Source organism: Oryctolagus cuniculus, chromosome 4 (assembly GCF_964237555.1).
Source record: "Oryctolagus cuniculus chromosome 4, mOryCun1.1, whole genome shotgun sequence".
Classification (NCBI taxonomy): Eukaryota; Metazoa; Chordata; class Mammalia; order Lagomorpha; family Leporidae; genus Oryctolagus; species Oryctolagus cuniculus.
In genome coordinates, this window is record NC_091435.1 from 145,117,007 (window position 1) to 145,138,172 (window position 21,166).

The following is a 21,166-nucleotide window of genomic DNA, read 5'->3' on the forward strand; positions in this document are numbered from 1 at the left end:
GATTAGTGCCTGATACATGGCCAAATGTGCAAAGACTACTCCATCAAATAATTTTACCTGTAAAATAAAGTGTAGCCTCAAAATTGTGATTATCTTTCTAAAAAAGTACATATAGATCTAAAATGACTTTTAAATTTTTCTTTTTTTTTTAGATTTCTATCTTTTAGTTTCTATTATCATATCTGAAGATTAGCCTTCTTTTTGGAGCCAGTTTTTGTAAAGAAATAATGATTTAAAAATATATGCATTTATTTATTTGAGAAGCACAGAGTGAGAATGTACAGGCTCCCATCTGTTGGGAGTTGTCCACAACAAGTTGCCTACAACAGCCCTGCCCTGAACAAGCCAAAGTCAGAAGTGAGCCAGGAAATCAATCCAGGTTTCCCATGTGAGTGTTAAGGACTCAATTACTTGAACCATTACCAATTATTCCCAGTTTCAGCATTACCAGGAAGTTAGGGTCAAATCTAGAGACAGATTTCAGACACAGGAAACCCAGTGCAGGACATGGGCATCTTAACCAGCATCTTACCCGGCAGACTAAATGCTTACACTCGACACTTTTTTTTTTTTTTTTTTTTAAATCAAACACTTCATATCTTCTATTCACTAAGTTGGTGACCTTGGAAAAATTTCCTTTTACACCTCAACTTTTTTTTTTTTTTTAAGATCTATATAGTACTGATTTCGAGAGTGTCCTCTAATAGTAGGGTTGTGAAACTTAAGTAAAATAATCCATGTTAAATATTTATTTAACATAGAGAAGTCATTCAGTAATTCTGTGTTATAACTATGACAAAGAGAACAGCAGAGTTTATTTTAGTTTGCATCTAAAGTGGGCAGAGAACTTGAAAAGAATTTTAAAAATTTTTTGTTACACATTTTAACATTTTCTATGCGGGTACAGTTACATATACTATATACCAAGAATTCATTAAAAAGTAGCTATAATTATATAGCCTCACAACTTTGCCATAACATATTGATGTTTGCTTTAGGATTTATTCTCATATGTATATTTATTAAGGGTTTTATCTTATTTTTTAAAAAATGTTCAAATGGGGCCGGCGCCGCGGCTCACTAGGCTAATCCTCCGCCTTGCGGCGCCGGCACACCGGGTTCTAGTCCCAGTTGGGGCGCCGGATTCTGTCCCGGTTGCCCCTCTTCCAGGCCAGCCCTCTGCTGTGGCCAGGGAGTACAGTGGAGGATGGCCCAGGTGCTTGGGCCCTGCACCCCATGGGAGACCAGGAAAAGCACCTGGCTCCTGGCTCCTGCCATCGGATCAGCGCGGTGCGCCGGCCGCGGCGGCCATTGGAGGGTGAACCAACGGCAAAGAAAGACCTTTCTCTCTGTCTCTCTCTCTCACTGTCCACTCTGCCTGTCAAAAAAAAAAAAAAATGTTCAAATGAGTTTTGTAGCATACATTTGTCTGATTTTAATTTTTATTATATTGTTTTTTATTTTCTAAAATTTAGATCTCTTTTAATATGTTGGACTTCTAAGCCATTGTTTGGATCCTTTATCAGATTTTGAATCCCTTGTCATCTTTTTTTTTTTTTTTTAAGATTTATTTATTTATTTGAAAGAGTTAAACAGAGAGAGGAGAGAGAGAGAGAGAGAGAGAGAGGTCTTCCATCCGATGGTTCACTCGCCAGTTGGCTGCAACAGCTGGAGCTGCGCTGATATGACGCCAAGAGCCAGGAGCTTCTTCTGGGTCTCCCATGCGGGGGCAGGGGCCCAAGGATTTGGGCCATCTTCTGTTGCTTTCCCAGGCCATAGCAGAGAGCTGGATTGGAAGTGTAGCAGCTGGATCTTGAACCAGCGCCCATATGGGATGCCAGCACTTCAGGCTAGGGCGTTAACCCACTGCGCCACAGTGCCAGCCCTGTCATCTTTTCTTTAATTCAGTCTCTCTATGCAGCGTATTATGTGATAGCTTTTTGAGCTAATGGATGTTGGAGAAGCAAATATTTGAGATTTTGCATACCTGAAAACTCTTTGGTATTCTCATGATAAATAGTTTGATCAGTTTTTATTTTACCTTTGAAAAAAAAATTTTTTTTTTTTTTTTCAAAATTTATGTCTTGCTTCTATTGTTGCTTTTGAGAAAGCCAGTGTTATTCAGACTTCTGATTCTGAATCTGTTTCTTGTCTTTTGAAGCTGTTGTATCTTTTTCTTTGTAATGTTTGAAATTTCATGGGGATGTACCCTCGGTGAACATATTTTTTTCCCATTCACTTTGCTGGGCACTTTGATTTCTATTTAGATATTACTCTCTTGAGATATTCTGAGTTTCCTATTATTTTTCATATGGTTTTCATTTATTAGTCTATTCACTTTTCTTATATTTCCTCATTTTTAATGAACTTAATTTTGACTATCATTATAAGTTTCTAATTCGTTCTTATTCTCCAAGTACATTCTGTTTCAGGGACAACATTGTAGCAAAGAAGTTAAAGCTGCTGCCTGCATCGCAGGTATTCCATATGGGTACCAATTTGAGTCTCTCTCCCATTTGTGTCTCACTCACCCCTGATTTCAATTTCCTCCCATTTAATAGAAAATCCTTACCATTATACTGAGATGCTATGACAGTGCCCATCTTTTAGAAATCATTTGTGTCAGTCTGGATTCTCCAGAGAAACGGACCTATTGAAGAAACACTCATATCACACAGAAAAATGTATTTCAATAAATTGACTCAATGCAGTTGTGAGAGCTGGCATATTTCAAATTTGTCAGGCAGGTCAGCAAACTGGAAACTAAGGAGTTTTGCAGTCTTGAGTTAGATCTGCGGGTCTGGCTGGAAGCTCAGAAGATTAGGCAAACATTTCCTCTGTAAAACCCTTGTAACCCTTCAACTGATTGGAGTAGGTAATTATTGGCGATATTCTTCTTAATATCAACTGATTTTAGATGTTGGCCATATGTAGAAAATATCTTCAAGGTGGGGCCGGTACTATGGTGCAAGTAGGTTAATCCTCTGCCTGCAGCGCCGGCATCCCATATGGGCACTAGTTCTAGTCCCGGCTGCTCTTCTTCCCATCCAGCTCTTTGCTATGGCCTGGGAAAGCACTAGAAGATGGCCCAAGTCCTTGGGCCCCTGCACCCACATGGAAGACCCAGAAGAAGCTCCTGGCTCCTGGCTTCAGAAGGGCACAGCTCCCACCGTTGTTGCCAGTTGGGGAATGAACCATTGGATGGAAGACCTCTCTTTTTCTCTCTGCCTCTCCTCTCTCTGTGTAACTCTGACTTTTGAATAAATAAATAAATCTTTAAAAAAAATCTTCAAGGTAATAACTGGATTAGTGGATTTTTAAAAAAATTCTTTATTTTGTTTGAAAGGCAGAGAGAGAGAGAGACAGACTGAAAGAGAGATCTTCCATATAGTGGTTCACTTACCAAGCATTCAAAACCAGGACTGGACCAGGCTAAAGGAAGGAGCCCAGAGCCTAGAGCCTCGTCTCAGTCTCCCACTGGAGTGGCCGAGACCCAAGCACTTGAACCATTGCGTTCTGCCTCCCAAGGTATGCATCAGCAGGAAGCTGGATTGGAATCAGAGAAGCTAGTACTCAAGCCAGGCACCCTGGCATGGAATGTGGGTATCTCAAAGGTATCTCAAGTGTCATTTCACTACTGTGCCAGACACCTATCTCCTAGATTAGTGTTTTGTTTTGTTTTGTTTTGTTTTTTAATTATTTTATTTATTTATTTTTTTAGACAGGCAGAGTGGACAGTGAGAGAGAGAGAGACAGAGAGAAAGGTCTTCCTTTTGCCGTTGGTTCACCCTCCAATGGCCGCCGCAGCTGGCGCGCAGCGGCCGGCGCATCACGCTGATCCAAAGCCAGGAGCCAGGTGCTTTTCCTGGTCTCCCATGCGGGTGCAGGGCCCAAGCACTTGGGCCATCCTCCACTGCACTCCCGGGCCACAGCAGAGAGCTGGCCTGGAAGAGGGGCAACCGGGACAGAATCCGGCGCCCCGACCGGGACTAGAACCTGGTGTGCCGGCGCCTCAAGGCAGAGGATTAGCCTATTGATCCACGGCGCCGGCAGATTAGTGTTTGATTATATTATATTACTGGCCACAATAGCCAGGCCAACCCTTGACATATAAACTATCATATGCATTTTGGTTCCCTAATGGCCTTCTAGCGACAGTGCCGTTTCTCTCCTTTTCATTTAACCAATTCTCAAAGAATTATTTATATTTAGTTTCTTGACTTAGTCTTCTCCTATGCAGTTCTCCCATGCAGTTTTCTCTCTGCCACTTCACTGCTTCTGTTATTGAAGTCAACAGTTACTTTCTGTGGTTCAAGTCAGTGGCTGACTCCCAGATGTCCCCTCCCTCCCTCCCCTTCCTTCTTTATTTTTTTGAAAAGCAAGTTCACAGAAGCAGAGAGAGATGTCTTCCATCTGCTGGTTCACACCCCAAATGACTGCTGTAGCAGGAGCTGAACTGATCTGAAGCCAGGAGCCTGGAACTTCTGGGTCTCCTATCTTGGTAAAGGGGCTCAAGGACTTGGGCCATCTTCTGTTGCTTTCCCAGGCACATTAGCAGGAAGCTGGATTGGAAGTGAAACAGCCAGGACTCAAACCGGTGCCCTTATGGGATGCCGGCTCTGCAGGTGGCAGCTTTACTCAATGTGCCACAGTGCCAACCCCTTTCATTCTCTGGAAAGGTAGAGCTACCTCTTCTTTCTGTTTACTTGTCTTCTGAAATAGCACATTTTCCTTTTGGATCTTAAGTAATTGTGCTTACTCAATTATCTCAGCACTTGATTTTCAGATCTTCTTTCTTTAATGTTTACTCAGTCCTTCGTGAAAGAAAAATTAAAAACCAATTCCATGGTTTTTTATTAAAAAATAATGATAGTGACATAATTAATACAGTCACATGATTTAAAAATTAAAGCAAAAAGTGTTGTATATTTTTCTACTTAGCCCTCATCCATCAGACTCTTCCCTGAAGGAAACCAAAGTTCTTGATTTCTTATATATCTTTCCAAAGAAATGTTAGGCATGTAATAGCAAATACAAAATCAGTGGGAGACATTGTGATAGAATGGAGCAAGACTGCCTTTAATCAAATAATGTTTCTGCCACTCATTAGCTGTGTAACTCTGCCTCATTTTTCTCTGTGTAAGAAGGGAATAATAATAAATCATAGTTTTTATTTCATATAAATGAAGAACTGTAAAGAAATGTGACTGGCCCATAAAAAAGAATAACATTCCTTTTTGTAAATAATTTAATATGCACTCAGGCATCTTGCATTTTTCTAATCAGATATCTTGGTAAGCTTTCCTTTGTAACAAATCATGTCTCATCTCTTTTTTTAAAATTTATTTATTTATTTGAAAATCAGAGTTACAGAGAGAAAGTAGAAGAGGCAGAGAAAGAGATCCTCCATGTGCTGGTTCACCCCCTAGATGGCTGCAATATCCAGTGCTGGGTCAGGCAGGTGCCAGGAGTTTCATTCGGGTTTCCCATGTGGGTAGGAGGGGCTCAATTATTTGGGCCATCTTCTGCTACTCTTTCCAGGCTATTAGCAGGGAGCTGGATCAGAAGTGAAACAGCCAGGACATGAACCCACACACATATGGGATGCTGACATTGAGGGTGGCTGCTTTACCCACTATGCCACAACGCTGGCCCCCCATATCTTTTCTAATGGGTAGATATATTTTAGATGGATATGTCATCCCATCGTATGATTCCAAATACCAATGTATTTGATAGTAGTTTCTAAATATATATCTATTCTTAGATACAATAAGCAAACACCTTTCTAATTCCTCTTGCCTCTCTATTTCTCTTGTTTTCTTATTATAATCTAACAATCTTATAGCTCTGCCTTCAAAATATGTTTCATATCTAATTATTTCTATCTATTGCTGCTACCTTAGTCCCAACCAGCATCACTGGTCTCAGTTTGTCCATCCCCAAACCTTAAGAATTAGCATTGTGGGGCCAGCGCTGTGGCACAGCAGGTTACAGCCCTGGTCTGAAGTGCCAGCATCCCATATGGATGCCGGTTCTAGACCCAGCTGCTCCTCTTCTGATCCAGCTCTCTGTTATGGCTTGGGAAAGCAGTAAAAGATGGCCCAAGTCTTTGGGCCCTGCACGCACAATGGATATCAGGAAGAAGCGCCTGGCTCCAGGCTTTGGATCCGCACAGTTCTGGCTGTTGCAGCCATCTGGGCAGTGAACCATCAGATGGAAGACCTCTCTTTGTCTCTACCTCTCTCTGTACCTCTTTCAGATAAATAAAATAAATCTTTTTTTTTAAAAAGAATTACAATTGCAAATTGATCAAAATATTTTCAACTTTCCTTCAATATTCTCTTCCCTTTTTACAGTTTTACTGTTTTATGGTATGTTGGTACAATAATTTATAATGTAAATCAGAGTGAACATTTGTCATAGTGGTTAAGATATCTACCTCCCATATCCAAGTGCCTGGATTCCAGTCCAGTCTCTAGTCTGAATTCCAGTTTCTTATGTGTATCCTGGGAGGCAGTGGTGATGGCTCAGGTACTTGGGTCCCTGCTACTCATGGAGTCCTAGCTTGAGTTCCGAACTGGTTTGGCCTGGCTCACCCTGGCTGTTGTGGGCATTTGTGGAGTGAAACCATGCATGGAAGTGTGCTTTCTCTCTCTCTGTCTCTCTCTTTTTCTCTCCCTCTCTATTAAATAAAAAAAAATTAAAAAGTGAGTAAATAAATCAAACTAGTTCTTAATACTCCAGTACGTTTTACCCCATTTAGATTTGGTTCCTGATATCTCACCAGAAGACCACTTTTAGTGGAATCCTTCTGTTCTTGCCTCTTAGTCTCATCTCCTGCCTTTGCCCACTTGTATGCTATAGCTACATTGAAAACCTTGGTCTTTTATGTCTATTCTCATAACAATTTACACCATAACCTTTGCCCTATGTATTCCATCTGCAGAAACACTTATCTGCAATGCAATCCCATGCCCATTCTCTCACTTCATGCTGAAATGTTAAGGTCTGTAGAGTCCTTCTTAACTAATCATCTGAAATAGTACCTCCTTCACAGACAAACACACTTACCCCCTAACTCTCTCTCTTTTCTTACCATACTTTATCTTTCTTTATAGTATTTACCATTTAACTAACATGGTTTTCCATTTGTCTATTATCTATTTATATTCTCACTAGAATGCAAAATCACAACTTTTTTGTTTGTTTTTGTAGTACCTGATACAATGCTTGGTATATTTTTGATTGATAGATAAATAATGAACAACACTCTGCTTTTTAATCTATCTTCCTGAAAGACCTAATTACCAACCTGTCACTAAATAGTACTTTTGTAAAATGTAACAAAAAGGACTTAAAGAAAAAAATGAAATGTATTTGTGTTATATTATCATTAAACATACATAACGATTGCTGGCACCATGGCTCAATAGGCTAATCCTCCAACTGCGGCGCCGGTACCCCGGGTTCTAGTCCTGGTTAGGGCGCCAGATTCTGTCCCAGTTGCTCCTCTTCCAGTGCAGCTCTCTGCTGTGGCCTGGGAGTGCAGTGGAGGAGCCCTGGACCAGCATGGGAGACCAGGATAAGCACCTGGCTCCTGGCTTCAGATCAGCGTGGTGCGCCAGCCGCGGTGGCCATTGGAGGGTGAACCAACGGTATAGGAAGACCTTTCTCTCTGTCTCTCTCTCTCACTGTCCACTCTGCCTGTCAATAATAATAATAATAATAATAATGTTATCAGATTGCTATAAAAGTTTTTAAACATTTTGAAGTTTGTACTTAACATCAACTTCTGCTACATGTGTTGTCTTTTCTGTTCAGCACTGAAGAACAGACCATGTATAGTATATTGGTGAACTAGAAAATGGTCTCTGCTTCTATAGCCTACAGTTAAAATATGGAAACTAAATGAAGTATTCTCCTTAGTAGGCAAGAAGAAGACACTTGAAAGCCTATATTCATAGGATCATGGCTGGATTCCTATAGGATTAAGTTATAAAATGTTTCTGTTAGCACTACCAGTAAAATTTCATGTTATCACTCTGTGCAGCTATCAGTATTTTTCAGTAAAGTCAATAAAATATTGTAATCCACATGTTGTATATCTCATTAAATTTAAGGCGGTTATCAATCGTTTGTTTATATATTGGTCAGTGAACTGAAAATTTCAGTGACGCCTCAGTTTTACATATTTAGAAATACCTTATCTCGGAGGCTAAATACTGCCATATTAATATTTTTCTGAGCATATATTGATTTTTTTGTTTCAGTGTGCTATTTTATTGCTTATGTATCTGGGCTGGGCTGATGTTCATTACCTAATGACAGTTTGAGTTTAACACCTTGGTTCAAAAGGATATGGATAACTAAAAGGAAAAGTTATTAATATAAGAAAACAAATAAGCATTAGCTTCCAGTGGTAAATTCTAATCAGTGTTGGTGTTAATTTTAGTGCTTTCTAACTCCTTGATCTTGAAGCCATTTTGCTGAAGAGATCTAGAAGTACGTACTGAATTACATTCCATTGGATCTGTGTGCCCTGAACAAGCTCTTATAAATTGTATTTTCCTTGACTTCGATGTAATTCTAAATGTTTACTAAATTAAATAATTTTGTTTTATATTTTGGTTTAAGAGCAGAAACAATCACTGTAAACATGGATCTGGCAAAAATGTTGAGTTTCAGAGTAACAAATTGGTTAAATGTGTGTGAAAAATGAACATATGTACATATGTAGCAGTATGTACATTTCCATACATTTTTTTGCACCAAAATAATCTTTAATTCCATGTTCTGTGAAATTTTAAAGTAAATACCTTTGTTCATGTTGCTACATGTAACTAAAGGAAATTTTTATATTTTAAAAGAAATGCATGCTCATTTTAATCAAATGAATATATTTGCCAATATGTAAATCATTTTTTCTAAAGCACTAAACAGTTCACTTTTTCATAACTGAAAATTTGAAGTTGAATAACTTAAAGGGGGAAATTATTACCAGTACAATATTTTATTACTCCCTTTTTTCATTTTCAATTATGTTTATATACAGAAGATCAATTTAGCATATGTTAAGTAAAGATTTCAACTGTTTGCACCCACACAGAAACACAAAATGTAAAATACTGTTTGAGTACTAGTAATAGCATTAAATCACAATGTACAACACATTAATTAAGAACAGAGATCCTATATGAGGAGTAAGTGCAGTGACTCTTGTTGTTGACTTAACAAACTGACACTCTTGTTTATGGTGTCAGTAATCACCCTAGGCTCTTGTCATGAGTTGCCAAGGCTATGGAGGCCTTTTGAGTTCATTATGATCAATTTTGAACTGAAATTGATCACTTTGACTAGTGAGATGGCATTGGTACATGCCACCTTGATGGGATTGAATTGGAATCCCTTGGCACGTTTCTAACTCTACCATTTGGGGCACGTCAGAGTGAGCATGTCCCAAATTGTATATCTCCTCCCTCTCTTATTCCCACTCTTATATTGAACAGAGATCACTTTTTGTGGGGAGCAACTGAGACTAGACTAAGTTACTGGAATTAAGACTTATTCTATGCATCTGCTCTCCCACAATATGGCGCTGGGGAGGAGTAAACTTCTACGCAGCTGCCTCTCGCCAATTTGACTGATAAGCTGCAGGAGCTGATCCTGCTCCTGATTGGAGGAGAGCAGTGTGCTCGGCGTGTGGGCAGCAGAGTTGGGATTGGTGGAAGAGGACTATAAAGGAGGAGAGAGACAACATGCACCGGGTACATCTGAAGGAACACCTGAGCAGCCTCCGAGAGAGCCGGCCGGCGGTGTGCCGCTCCTCTGCGGAAGCGGGGAAAGTGGCAGGGGGTACCGCCCCTCCACGGAGGTGGAGGGGTCGGCAGCCAACCCAGGAAGGACCAGCAGCAAACCCGGGAAGGGCCGAGCAGACAAAAGAACAGCGCAGGGTCTAGTGTCGTTCCTCCACGAAGAGGGGGAGCAACAACTTTTCAGTTAAATTAAAACACCTAAGAATAATTGTGTTAATTACAGAGTTCAACCAACAGTATTAAGTAGGACAAAAAAAATACTAAAAGGGATCAAGTATTAAGTTGTTCATCAACAGTCAGGACAAAGGCTGATCAAGTCACTGTTTCTCATAGTGTCCATTTCACTTCAACAGATTTCATTTTTGGTGCTCGGTCAGTTGTCACCAATCAGGGAGAACATACTGGCTTATTTCACTCAGCATGATGTGTTTCAGATTCCTCCATTTTGTTGTAAATGACTAGATTTCATTGTTTTTTTACTGCTGTGTAGTATTCTATAGAGTACATGTCCCATAATTTCTTTATCCAGTCTACTGTTGATGGGCATTTGGGTTGATTCCATGTCTTAGCTATTGTGAATTGAGCTGCAATAAACATTAAGGTGCAGACAGTTTAATTTCCTTTGGGTAAATTCCAAGGAGTGGTATGGCTGGGTTGTATGGTAGGGTTATCTTCAGGTTTCTGAGGAATCTCCAGACTGACTTCCATAGTGGCTTGACCAGTTTGCATTCCCACCAACAGTTGGTTCGTGTCCCTTTTTCCCTATATCCTCGCTATCATCTGTTGTTGGTAGATTTCTATATGTGAGCCATTGTAACCTGGGTGAGGTGAAACCACATTGTGGTTTTGATTTGCATTTATTATTCCTTTGACAGTATTTCTTAAACTCTGTCTCAGTAATGAAAATACATATGAATTGACAAAAGTTTAATCTTTGTGTTATTCATGTTTGTTACTGTATATAAAATAGGAATTTGACAATATTCAATAAGGACACTGTTTTTTTCCTTTTTTTTCTAATAAGGACACTATTGAATAAGTGTGAATTTGAAAGTGTATGAATACTAAGATTGCAAGAATAGGTTGATTGGAAATCCACAGAATGCATTTTAAATGGTGGCTCAGTGTGTTTTTCAGGACTTGGGAGTTGTATAACTCACTGAGGTTAGGAACAAAGGGAAAGAAGGGTCATCTTTGAGAATAAAGATCACAAATTGATGGTAGACATCTAAGGCAGACATTTAGGAACATTTGCGTACACAGATCTGGTGGTCGGAAAAGAAGTTTAAACTTGATTAGTATGTCCTCACTAGGCTGTGTGTATCTGGAATTGGGGAAGGCCTTGTTGAATGTTACATAAATATTTCCTGCTGGTAATTTTTAAGTGGCTAATATTAAGAAGTCAAGTTGTTTGCTACAGAGGCAGAGAAAATTATATTGGTTACAAACATGATGTTTATTTCTATAGGTTAATTTTTTTTAAAGAAGTCAAGTTATGCATGGATTATGAAATAGAATTTGTGTAGTTCCCTTCCTTCATCCATTTGCTTTATCACTTGAGTGCTTATGGATGAAGATTTGATTCATTGGAGAGTTATATAATATTCCTTTATTTCATAGCCATGAAACTCATGACTGCTCTGGTGAATGTTGCCTTAAACCTCAGTATTCATCAGGACAATACACAGAGACAGTATGAAGCTGAGAGAAATAAAATGATTGGGAAGAGAGCCAATGAAAGGCTGGAGTTACTACTTCAGAAACGTAAAGAGGTAAGTTCGTTCCATGGAATGGCTTTGTTGTTCTTATGTTCCATAAACACATACTAGCTATATTTCTAGTTTTTATGTTCTCTGTAAAAATGTCTGTGTGCATTTTTGACATTTATTTTTAAGTTAGATTATTTGATTTTAAAGTTTTCTCATGAAACTGAATGTGTTTTGGATGAAAAAATGTGATTGAAAAATGAAAAAAGTGATTGTTTGATGGCAGCAGGGAATCACATAATACCTCTTCATTTGAGAGATGGTGGTGATTTGGGAATTAGGCAACACAGAAAAATTGTCAGGAAGTCTGATACAAATACTAAAACTTCAGAACTGGGGACCACAGCCTCACCTGTTGGTTCCATGTGGGGAATGAACTAGTTGACTCAAGATCTTTCTCTTCCTCTGTCCCTCTTTTCCTTTCATTCCCTCTATCACTTTGCCTTTCAAACAGACAAGTCTTTAAAAAATAAAAAATAAAAAAAAAGAACTGAGCCAAACAAATTTTAGTTCATGTGTAAGGCATTCCTGTGATTGGTAGCAATTTTATAACATTTCCGTATATGTATTGAAAATGCTTTTAAAGTGGATTTTTAAACCCATCATCTTACTTGCAGGGCAACAATAAAGTCTTTAATTAAGCAGGAAATATGACACTTATGGTAACTTTGAAATAAATATCATGTGGTTGAAGTATGTGGAGAATTGAAAAATTAAGACTTTTAGAAAACATTTTTTCATCCAATATGAAATACAGTTTTAGATCTGCAGTATAAGTCTTTTAGCAAAGGAATAATACCACATTGTTTCAAAGAAATGTCATATGAAAAATGGGCAGTGTGTTATAATGGGACAAAAAGCAAAAAAGAAACCTTATGATTAAATTACTATCTGTACTATATATTTTTTTTAAATGGAGCTACTGTAAGAAAGTATCCCAAATAAGGGCTTCAGGAAATGAAAGTCATTTTCTCAGCCGGCGCCGTGGCTCAATAGGCTAATCCTCCACCTTGCGGCGCCGGCACACCGGGTTCTAGTCCCGGTTGGGGCGCCGGATTCTGTCCCGGTTGCCCCTCTTCCAGGCCAGCTCTCTGCTATGGCCAGGGAGTGCAGTGGAGGATGGCCCAGGTGCTTGGGCCCTGCACCCCATGGGAGACCAGGAAAAGCACCTGGCTCCTGGCTCCTGCCATCGGATCAGCGCGGTGCGCCGGCTGCAGCGGCGGCCATTGGAGGGTGATCCAACGGCAAAGGAAGACCTTTCTCTCTGTCTCTCTCTCTCACTGTCCACTCTGCCTGTCAAAAAAAAAAATAAATAAAAAAAAAAAAATAAAAAAGTCATTTTCTCAAAGTTTCAGAAGCTAGAAGTCTAAAATTGTGTTGGCAAGGCTGTGCTCCCTGTGAAGACATTAGATTGTATCATAGCTTCTGGTTTCTTGGCTTGTATCAACCTGCCACCAGTCTTTACCTGATATCCTTCCTTTTTGTTTGTCTCCAAATTTATCCTTCTCATAAGGACACCAGTTATATTGAATTAGGAACCCATCCTACTTGTTTATGGTCTCATCTTTATGAATTAACATCTGCCAGAATGCTGTTTCCAAATAAAATCATATTCTGAGATACTAGGGATCAGGACATAAACATACATTTTTGAAACACAATTTAACCCATACATATACCAAACTTGAAATATGGCAGTAAATACTGGAACTGAGTTTTATTCAGTGCCATGCACTAACATGATTCCTCTTAAAAATTAATTGATTTTTATATAATGGAGCAGAAGTAATTTTTAAAACTTGCAGTAAAGTTGGAGTAGTTTAAATAATACAAAAGTACAGGTGGTCCCTGGCTTTTGATGGCTCAAGTTAGGATTTTTGGCTTTCTGATGGTGCAAAAGAAGTACACATTCAGTAGAAATTGTACTTCAAATTTTGGGTTTTCATTTCCTTGGCTGCAGTATATAGTATAATCTTGTGATTCTGAGCTGTGGCAGCAAGCCGTAAGCTTCCAATTTGTCACATTATCCTTATCATGATGGTAAAACAGCCAATACTCTACTGTGTATTAGGAAACCATCATTTTTGCATCCCATCATGTCTTCAAAGTGTGTGTACCTGAGGTGTAAAACTTTTTTTTTTTTTTTCATATAAAATATGCTTTATGTTAGATGACTTTGCCCAACTGTAGGCTAATTTAAGTATTCCAAAGCAGTTGATATTTTGGAAATAGTCTGACCACACATAGCCACAGTACCACTTTTCCTTGTTAGTCATTGTGTAGTGTGCATCTAGGGCATGTTTAAGATAGCCTTTTTTGTGCTAAGCTATGATGTTCAGTAGGTTAGGTATATTAAGTACATTTTTTAACTTAGCACATTTTCAGTTTAATGAAGGGTTTATCAGGAGATAACCAGCATAAGTTCAGTAATATTTATGTTCCCCAACTTATTTCAGTAAAAATTGTAACAAAAAACAACAAAATAAGTCTAAAAGAATTTTATTGTTTCATTTTTAAATATAATAAATATTTCACTGATTATTACACAGCAAATTAGAGAACAAATTAGTATGATAAATAGCACCTGGAATGTCATTTTTCATAGTGCTTTTGTTACTTCGGAGTAGTGAATAAACTCAGACTTTAACTCTGATAAACTTTTATATTTTATGTAATATTCTTTTATTTCCTTTTGGTTGCTACATTCTACAGCTAGTGGCCAGAATCCTTTTTTTGTGATAACCTCCTATTTTGAGAACCTGACGCTATATTCAGTTGTGGGCTCGTCAGATGTAGAGTAATGTTTAGAATAAGAAGTTTCTTACACAGCAGCAGACATATTAGATCAGGGATGATCATTATTCAAAGAAGACAAAACCTAGACAAAGACCTAGTTTTGACAGATTTATAGAAATTGAGGCCACCCATCCTCAAAGCAGATATTTTACAAATAGTCTGACTACTCTTAACCATACCAGCACACCTCCTTGTTGTAGTTATGTGTAGTATGTGTCTAGAGAAAGACAAGCATGAATGATTCCAGCATTGTGGTAAAGCTGTAGAAATAATCCAAGTATGCAGGTAATTTGAGACATCTCTTTTACAACAAATGAGAAAAAAAATTGGTAACTGCTCAGACTGACAATAACTGACTGACAATAAATAAGCATTTCAATTTACCTTTTATTGTTTTTTTTTTTTTTAATTTCAGCTACAAGAAAATCAGGATGAAATCGAAAATATGATGAACTCTATTTTTAAGGGCATATTTGTTCATAGATACCGGTAAGGGATTTTTTTTAGAAGATTTTTAACTTGAACTGTTATTTATTTATACCCCATATTAATTACTAAAGCTATACAACTCTGCTAATAATAACTTTTTTTCGGGGAAAATTTATCATTTGTAGTTCTTCCTTTGCTAATAAATGCTGAGTGAATAGTCTATGTCTCTGCAATAAATGGCACCAGCACCACTGCTACTGCTGCCATGCATTCCAGTTTTAACACATTTATTTTTGGAGGTAGTCTGTGTACTTGGATTTTGCTGATGGTATATTAATTAATAAGATTCTTAAGTTAATGACTTAATAGAATATTATTGTTTCCACATTTGTAAAAATGTAATACCCTATTTCTTGCCCTATGGTGCTGACTTAACCCATAATAAAATTAACCAATAATCTTTTCCAAAGACTCTGTGAAGATGGGAGAAAAGAGGACAGAAAAGGGCACCCACAGATAATGCAGTACTTCTTGTATCCTGTAACTTGTTTACCTTCAACTATATAGAAACTGTTAGGAAAGTATTTGTCGTATTAAAACACTACATTGTAAAAAAGCATATTTCTCATAGAAATAGTAAATTATGACCATATAACTGTTACCTTCTGTTAATTATAAGTGGCACAGAAAGATGTATAAGAAAATAGACAAGGTAATGGCACTTTTCAGATACACTTGAAACTAGTTAGTCAATTCATATAAATAAACAAATCATTTGATAAATAACTTTGATATGTTAATGGGACTTACACATTTTAATTTGAAGTACATAGAAAGACATTTTGAAAGAGGGCCAAGGCTGACTCTCTAAGTGCAGTTTTGCATCTACTTTTTTGCATTAACTATACTCTTAATGCATAATCGACATATTTATTTGAAGAGAGGCAGCAAGAGCTGTTACGTACCTGCTAGGCTGTCTTTTCCCATTTTTTTTTTAACCACAGGTTTATGGAAGTGTAATAGATATAAGATAAACTGCACCACCACAAGGAAAATAATGGAATATGTTCATCAACTTCGAAGTTTTTTCATGGCTACTTGTAATTCATCTGCTGTCTGATTTGTTTTGCATTTCTGGAATTTTGAAGGAATGGAATTATGCAATATATACTCCTTGTTGTTTTGTCTAGGTTCATTCTTAAAGCAAAATTAGCATCTTTCCCCCATTAAATATGTTACTAGCTTTAAGTTTTTCATAGATGCCCTTTGACAGATTGACATTTCCTTCATGTTTTCTGAGAGTTTTTGTAAGGAATGGATGCAAAATTTTGTCAAGTTTTGTTTTGTTTTTGTTTTTGTTTTTTTGTTTTGTTTTGTTTTGTTTTTGTTTTTGTTTTGACAGGCAGAGTGGACAGTGGACAGTGAGAGAGACAGAAAGAGAGAAAGGAGGCGCTTTTCTACCACTATTGAGATGACTATATGGTTTTCTTTTTTTAAAACTGTTAATATGGTGATTAAATTGATTGGTTTTCAGCTGCTAATATGAATTCATGGAATAAAAGCCTCATAAATGATATATGATGATACCTGGAAAAGTGGAATTAAAAGTACATTTTGATAAAAAATTTTGAACATATGCATAGTTCTTTCATAATATGGATTTTCCAGGAATTTATTTTTTAATCCCATTATTCTGTTGACTTCTTGAAGTACAGTTATTCTTTTCTTTATATATTCTACAGCAGTTGAATAGAATTGGTGTTATTTGTTCTTCAGATGTGAATTCTACCATTGGGACCTATAGATTTTTTTGTTAGTAGTGTTTTAACTACAAATTAAATATCTTTAACTAGATACATGGTTATTCCAGTTATCTGTTTTTATAAGTAACCTTTAATGGTTTATGTCTTATAAGAAATAAATATTCATATGTGTTAAATTATATTCAACTGTCAGCATAAAGTTATTCATAATATTGGTGATTTTATTTCTCTTGCCCTTTTCCCCAGTTTTTTATTTTCTCTGGTTAATCTATCTGGAGCTAATTAATTTTACTGGTTTTACTTAAAGAATGAGATTTTGGTTACATTGAGTTTCTTCAGTTCTTTCTGTTTGTTTCACTGATTTATGTTCTTTTATTTCCTGTCTTCTCCTTATTTTCAGTTTCACTTTTGTTTGCTCTTTTAGTTTCTCTAGGTGGAACTAAAATTCTTGATTTGAGACCTTTCTTTTTTTCTAATATAGGAATTGACTCTAATAAATTTTTCTCATAGCACTGCTTTAACTATGTCTCCTAAATTTGGGTCTGTTGTGTTTGCATTCATCAATTCAGAATACTTTCTAATTTCCCTTTGGTTTGTTTAGTTGACTTATGGATTATTTAGCATAGTAACCTTACACCTGTGTGAGAATCTTCTAGATATCATCCTGATATTGATTTCTATTTCAATATCATTATAGTCTTAGAACATAGTTTTAGTTCTTTTAAATTTATTGAAGTTTTTTTTTAATGGCTTACAGTATTTTTTTTTATTTTTTTTATTTTTTGACAGGCAGAGTGGCAGAGTGGACAGTGAGAGAGAGAGACAGAGAGAAAGGTCTTCCTTTGCCGTTGGTTCACCCTCCAATGGCCGCCGCGGCCGGCGCGCTGCAGCCGGCGCACCGCGCTGATCTGATGGCAGGAGCCAGGAGCCAGGTGCTTTTCCTGGTCTCCCATGGGGTGCAGGGCCCAAGCACCTGGGCCATCCTCCACTGCACTCCCTGGCAAAGCAGAGTGCTGGCCTGGAAGAGGGGCAACCGGGACAGAATCCGGCGCCCCAACCGGGACTAGAACCCGGTGTGCCGGCACCGCTAGGCGGAGGATTAGCCTAGTGAGCCGCGGCGCTGGCCAATGGCTTACAGTATAGTCTATGTTGTAAATGTTCTATTTCCTAAAGAGAAGAAAATACATTCAGCATTTGTTGGCTGGTGTTTTGTCAGTTAGGTCATCATGTTGGTTGATAGTGTTCAAGTCTTCTCTATCCTTACTGTTTTCTGTTAAACAATTCTTGAGAGACTGGTTTATAGGAGTAATTTTTATATTCTTGATACAAATCCATTATCAGATACATAATATACAAATATTTTTTCCAGTATGTTGTTCTTTCATCTTCTTCATGGTGACTGTTAAAGAACATATTTTCAATGTGTATGAAGTCTGATTAACAGGTTTTTTTCTATATTCATGCTTTTGGTTGCACATCTGTGAATAGTCTTACCAACTCAAAGGTCTCTTCTGTTTTATTCTGGAAGTTTAACCATTCTATCTTTTCTCTTAAAGATATGATTGTCTAACCCAATTTTTGTATATGGCATGATGTAAAAATGTAAGTCTATATTTTGCAAATAGACACTCAGTTGTCTACCATGTAATCAAAGACTGCCCTCTTCCATTTGTTTTCTTAGTACTTTTCCTGAAAATTAATTGAACATAAATACATAGTTTTAGTTTTAAATTTCTAGTTTGACTATCCTTATACCACTGCACCAAATAGTTTTAGAATACATTTTTAAATTAAATATTGTACAGGCCGGCATTGTGGCACAGTGGATTAAGCCTTTGCCTGCCATGCCAGCATTCCATTATCAGAGCACAAGTTAAAGTCCTGACTGCTTTACTTGTGATCCAGCTCCCTGCTGGTATGCCTGAGAAGGCAGCAAAAGACAGCCCATATGCTTGGGCCCCTGCCACCCACCTATGAAACCTCGGTGGAGCTCTGGGTTTCTAGCTGCTTTGCAGCCTTTTGGGGCATGAACTACGTGACTGAAGTTATCTTTGTCCTCTCTCTCCCCCTCTCTCTTGTTCACTTGCTCGCTCTCTCCCTGTGCTCCCTAAAGCTTCTCTGTAATGCCTTTCAAATAAATAAATAAATCTCTCTTCAAAAACTAGGCAGCATGAATTATGCCAATTTGTTGTTTTTCAAAATTTTTTTTACTTTGGTCTTTTACAATTTTATTTTATATAAGTTTTAGGATCAGCATGTCACTTTTTACACAAAAGCTTCTGAAATTTTGAAATTTGAATCTGTGCACCAAAAATTGAAAAGAATTAGTCTCTTTTGTTTTAAGTATTACTTTTTTATTTATTTGAAAGAGAGAGTTACAGAGAGAGGTAGAGCCAGATATAGAGAGCAGTCTTCCATTCTGCTGGTTCATTCCCCAAATGACTGCAACGGCCAGAGCTGAGCTGATCTGAAGCCAGGAGCCAGGAGCTTCTTCCAGGTCTCCCATGCAGGTGCAGGGGCTCAAGGATTTGGGCCATCTTCTGCTCTCCCAGGCCACAGCAGAGAGCTGGATTGGAAGTGGAGTAGCCAAGACTTAAACCGGCGCCCATTTGGGATGCCGGCACTGCAGGCTGGGGCTTTAACAAATGCGCCACAGCACCGTCCCCGAGAATTAAACTCTTAACAATGTTCGCTTCCATTCCATAAACAGAGATTTGTGTTCTCTGTTGATTTAATTATTATTTGTTTATTATTTAATTATTATTTTAATTTCTCTTAGCCTTTTATAATTTTCAGTGTAGAAATTTTACATTACTTTGTTAAATTTATTTCTAGGAGTTTTCATTTTTTTATGTTGCTGTGAATGGGATTTTTAGTTTCTGTTTTAGATTCTTATTTGCTGATTTCTAAATATTTGATTTAATATTTAAAGGAGACTGCCTTTATCCTGGTGGTTAGGGATTGGGGTTCATAAAGCTTTTTGTTCATTTTTTTATTTTTGTAAAGTCTATAAATTTTTATATACAAGTTCATGTCATCTGTGAATAAAAGCAGATTTAATTCTTCCTTCTGTGTATCCTTAGTTTTCTTTCTTCTTTTCCCCCTATTTTACTGCCTGAAGTCTTCAGTATGATATTGAATAGAAATAGTATGAGGGATACCTTTGCTTTACTCATGATCTTAACAATACCAACAATGAGGGAAATGCAAATCAAACACAAAACGAGCTATCATCTCACACGACTTAAAATGGCTGTGATCAAACAGATAAAAAAACAACAAATATTGTCCAGGATGCAGGGAATCAGGAATTTTCTTACACTATTGGTGAAAATGTAAGAGTACAGCTGTTATAGAAAACAGTTTAGAGATTTCTCATAAAAATCTCAGAAAAAGTAAGATACAATAATCCCACTACTGGATATATAGCTAAGGGAAATATTAATATGTTGAAGAGACATCTGCATCCCCATGTTTATTGCGGGATTCATGGTAGCCAAAATACAGACTTAACTTACATGTCCACCGACAGACAAATGGCTGAAAAAATGTGGAATATATATACAGAATGAAATACAAGGGCACTTCAGGAAGTTCATGGGGAAAAGATAAGTTTATTTTGCTGCAATGATTTTTTTTAATTTTGTGTAGTTTTTTCATACAATTTTTCCTTAAACTTTTTTTTTTTGTTTGTTTGTTTTGTTTTTTTTTTGTTTTTTTTTGACAGGCAGAGTGGACAGTGAGAGAGAGAGACAGAGAGAAAGGTCTTCCTTTGCCGTTGGTTCACCCTCCAATGGCCGCCGCGGCTGGCGCGCTGCGGCCGGCGCACCGCGCTGATCCGATGGCAGGAGCCAGGAGCCAGGTGCTTTTCCTGGTCTCCCATGGGGTGCAGGGCCCAAGCACCTGGGCCATCCTCCACTGCACTCCCTGGCCACAGCAGAGGGCTGGCCTGGAAGAGGGGCAACCGGGACAGAATCCGGCGCCCCGACCGGGACTAGAACCCGGTGTGCCGGCGCCGCTAGGCGGAGGATTAGCCTAGTGAGCCGCGGCGCCGGCCTCCTTAAACTTTTAATAGATATTTCATATGCCTGGATTTCAAAATTCCTTTATACCAAAATAAATATTAATTTCATGAACATTTTGTTTTTGTTTTAAGATTTTTTATTTATTTGAAGGAGAGAGAGAGATCTTAAATTCACTGGTTCACTCCCCAAGTAGTCACAATGGCTGGAGCTGGGCTCATCCAAATCTAGGAGCCAAGAGCTTCTTCCCAGTCTCCCATGTGGGTGATGGGACCCAAGGACTTGGGCCATCTTCTGCTGCTTTCCCAGGCCATAGCAGAGAGCTGGATCAGAAGAGGATCAGCTGGGACTCCTACTGGCTCCCATAAGGGATGCTGGCACTGCAGGCAGCGGCTTTACCTGCAATGCCATAGCGGCCGTCCCTCCATGAACATTTTGAAGTATCCTCCGTTTACTCATCCATACCAAAAGAATGAAATCCTGTCATGTGTAACAACTTTGTGAACCTTGGAGGATATTTTAAGTAAAGTAAATCAGGCACAAAAAAGCAAATACCTCATAAATTCATTCATGGA

General features: G+C 38.0%; 1 protein-coding gene across 6 annotated transcripts in view; it reads left to right on the top strand.

Moving 5' to 3' along the window:
- STAG1 (STAG1 cohesin complex component) overlaps window positions 1-21,166 on the top strand; it is a 381,944-nt gene that overhangs the window by 243,028 nt on the left and 117,750 nt on the right. For all 6 annotated transcript variants that reach the window (XM_070072781.1, XM_002716398.5, XM_070072783.1 and 3 more), the window contains 2 exons: window positions 11,436-11,587; window positions 14,793-14,866. In XM_070072781.1, coding sequence (XP_069928882.1) covers window positions 11,436-11,587; window positions 14,793-14,866 — 226 coding nt within the window. The remainder of the gene's footprint in view (window positions 1-11,435; window positions 11,588-14,792; window positions 14,867-21,166) is intronic.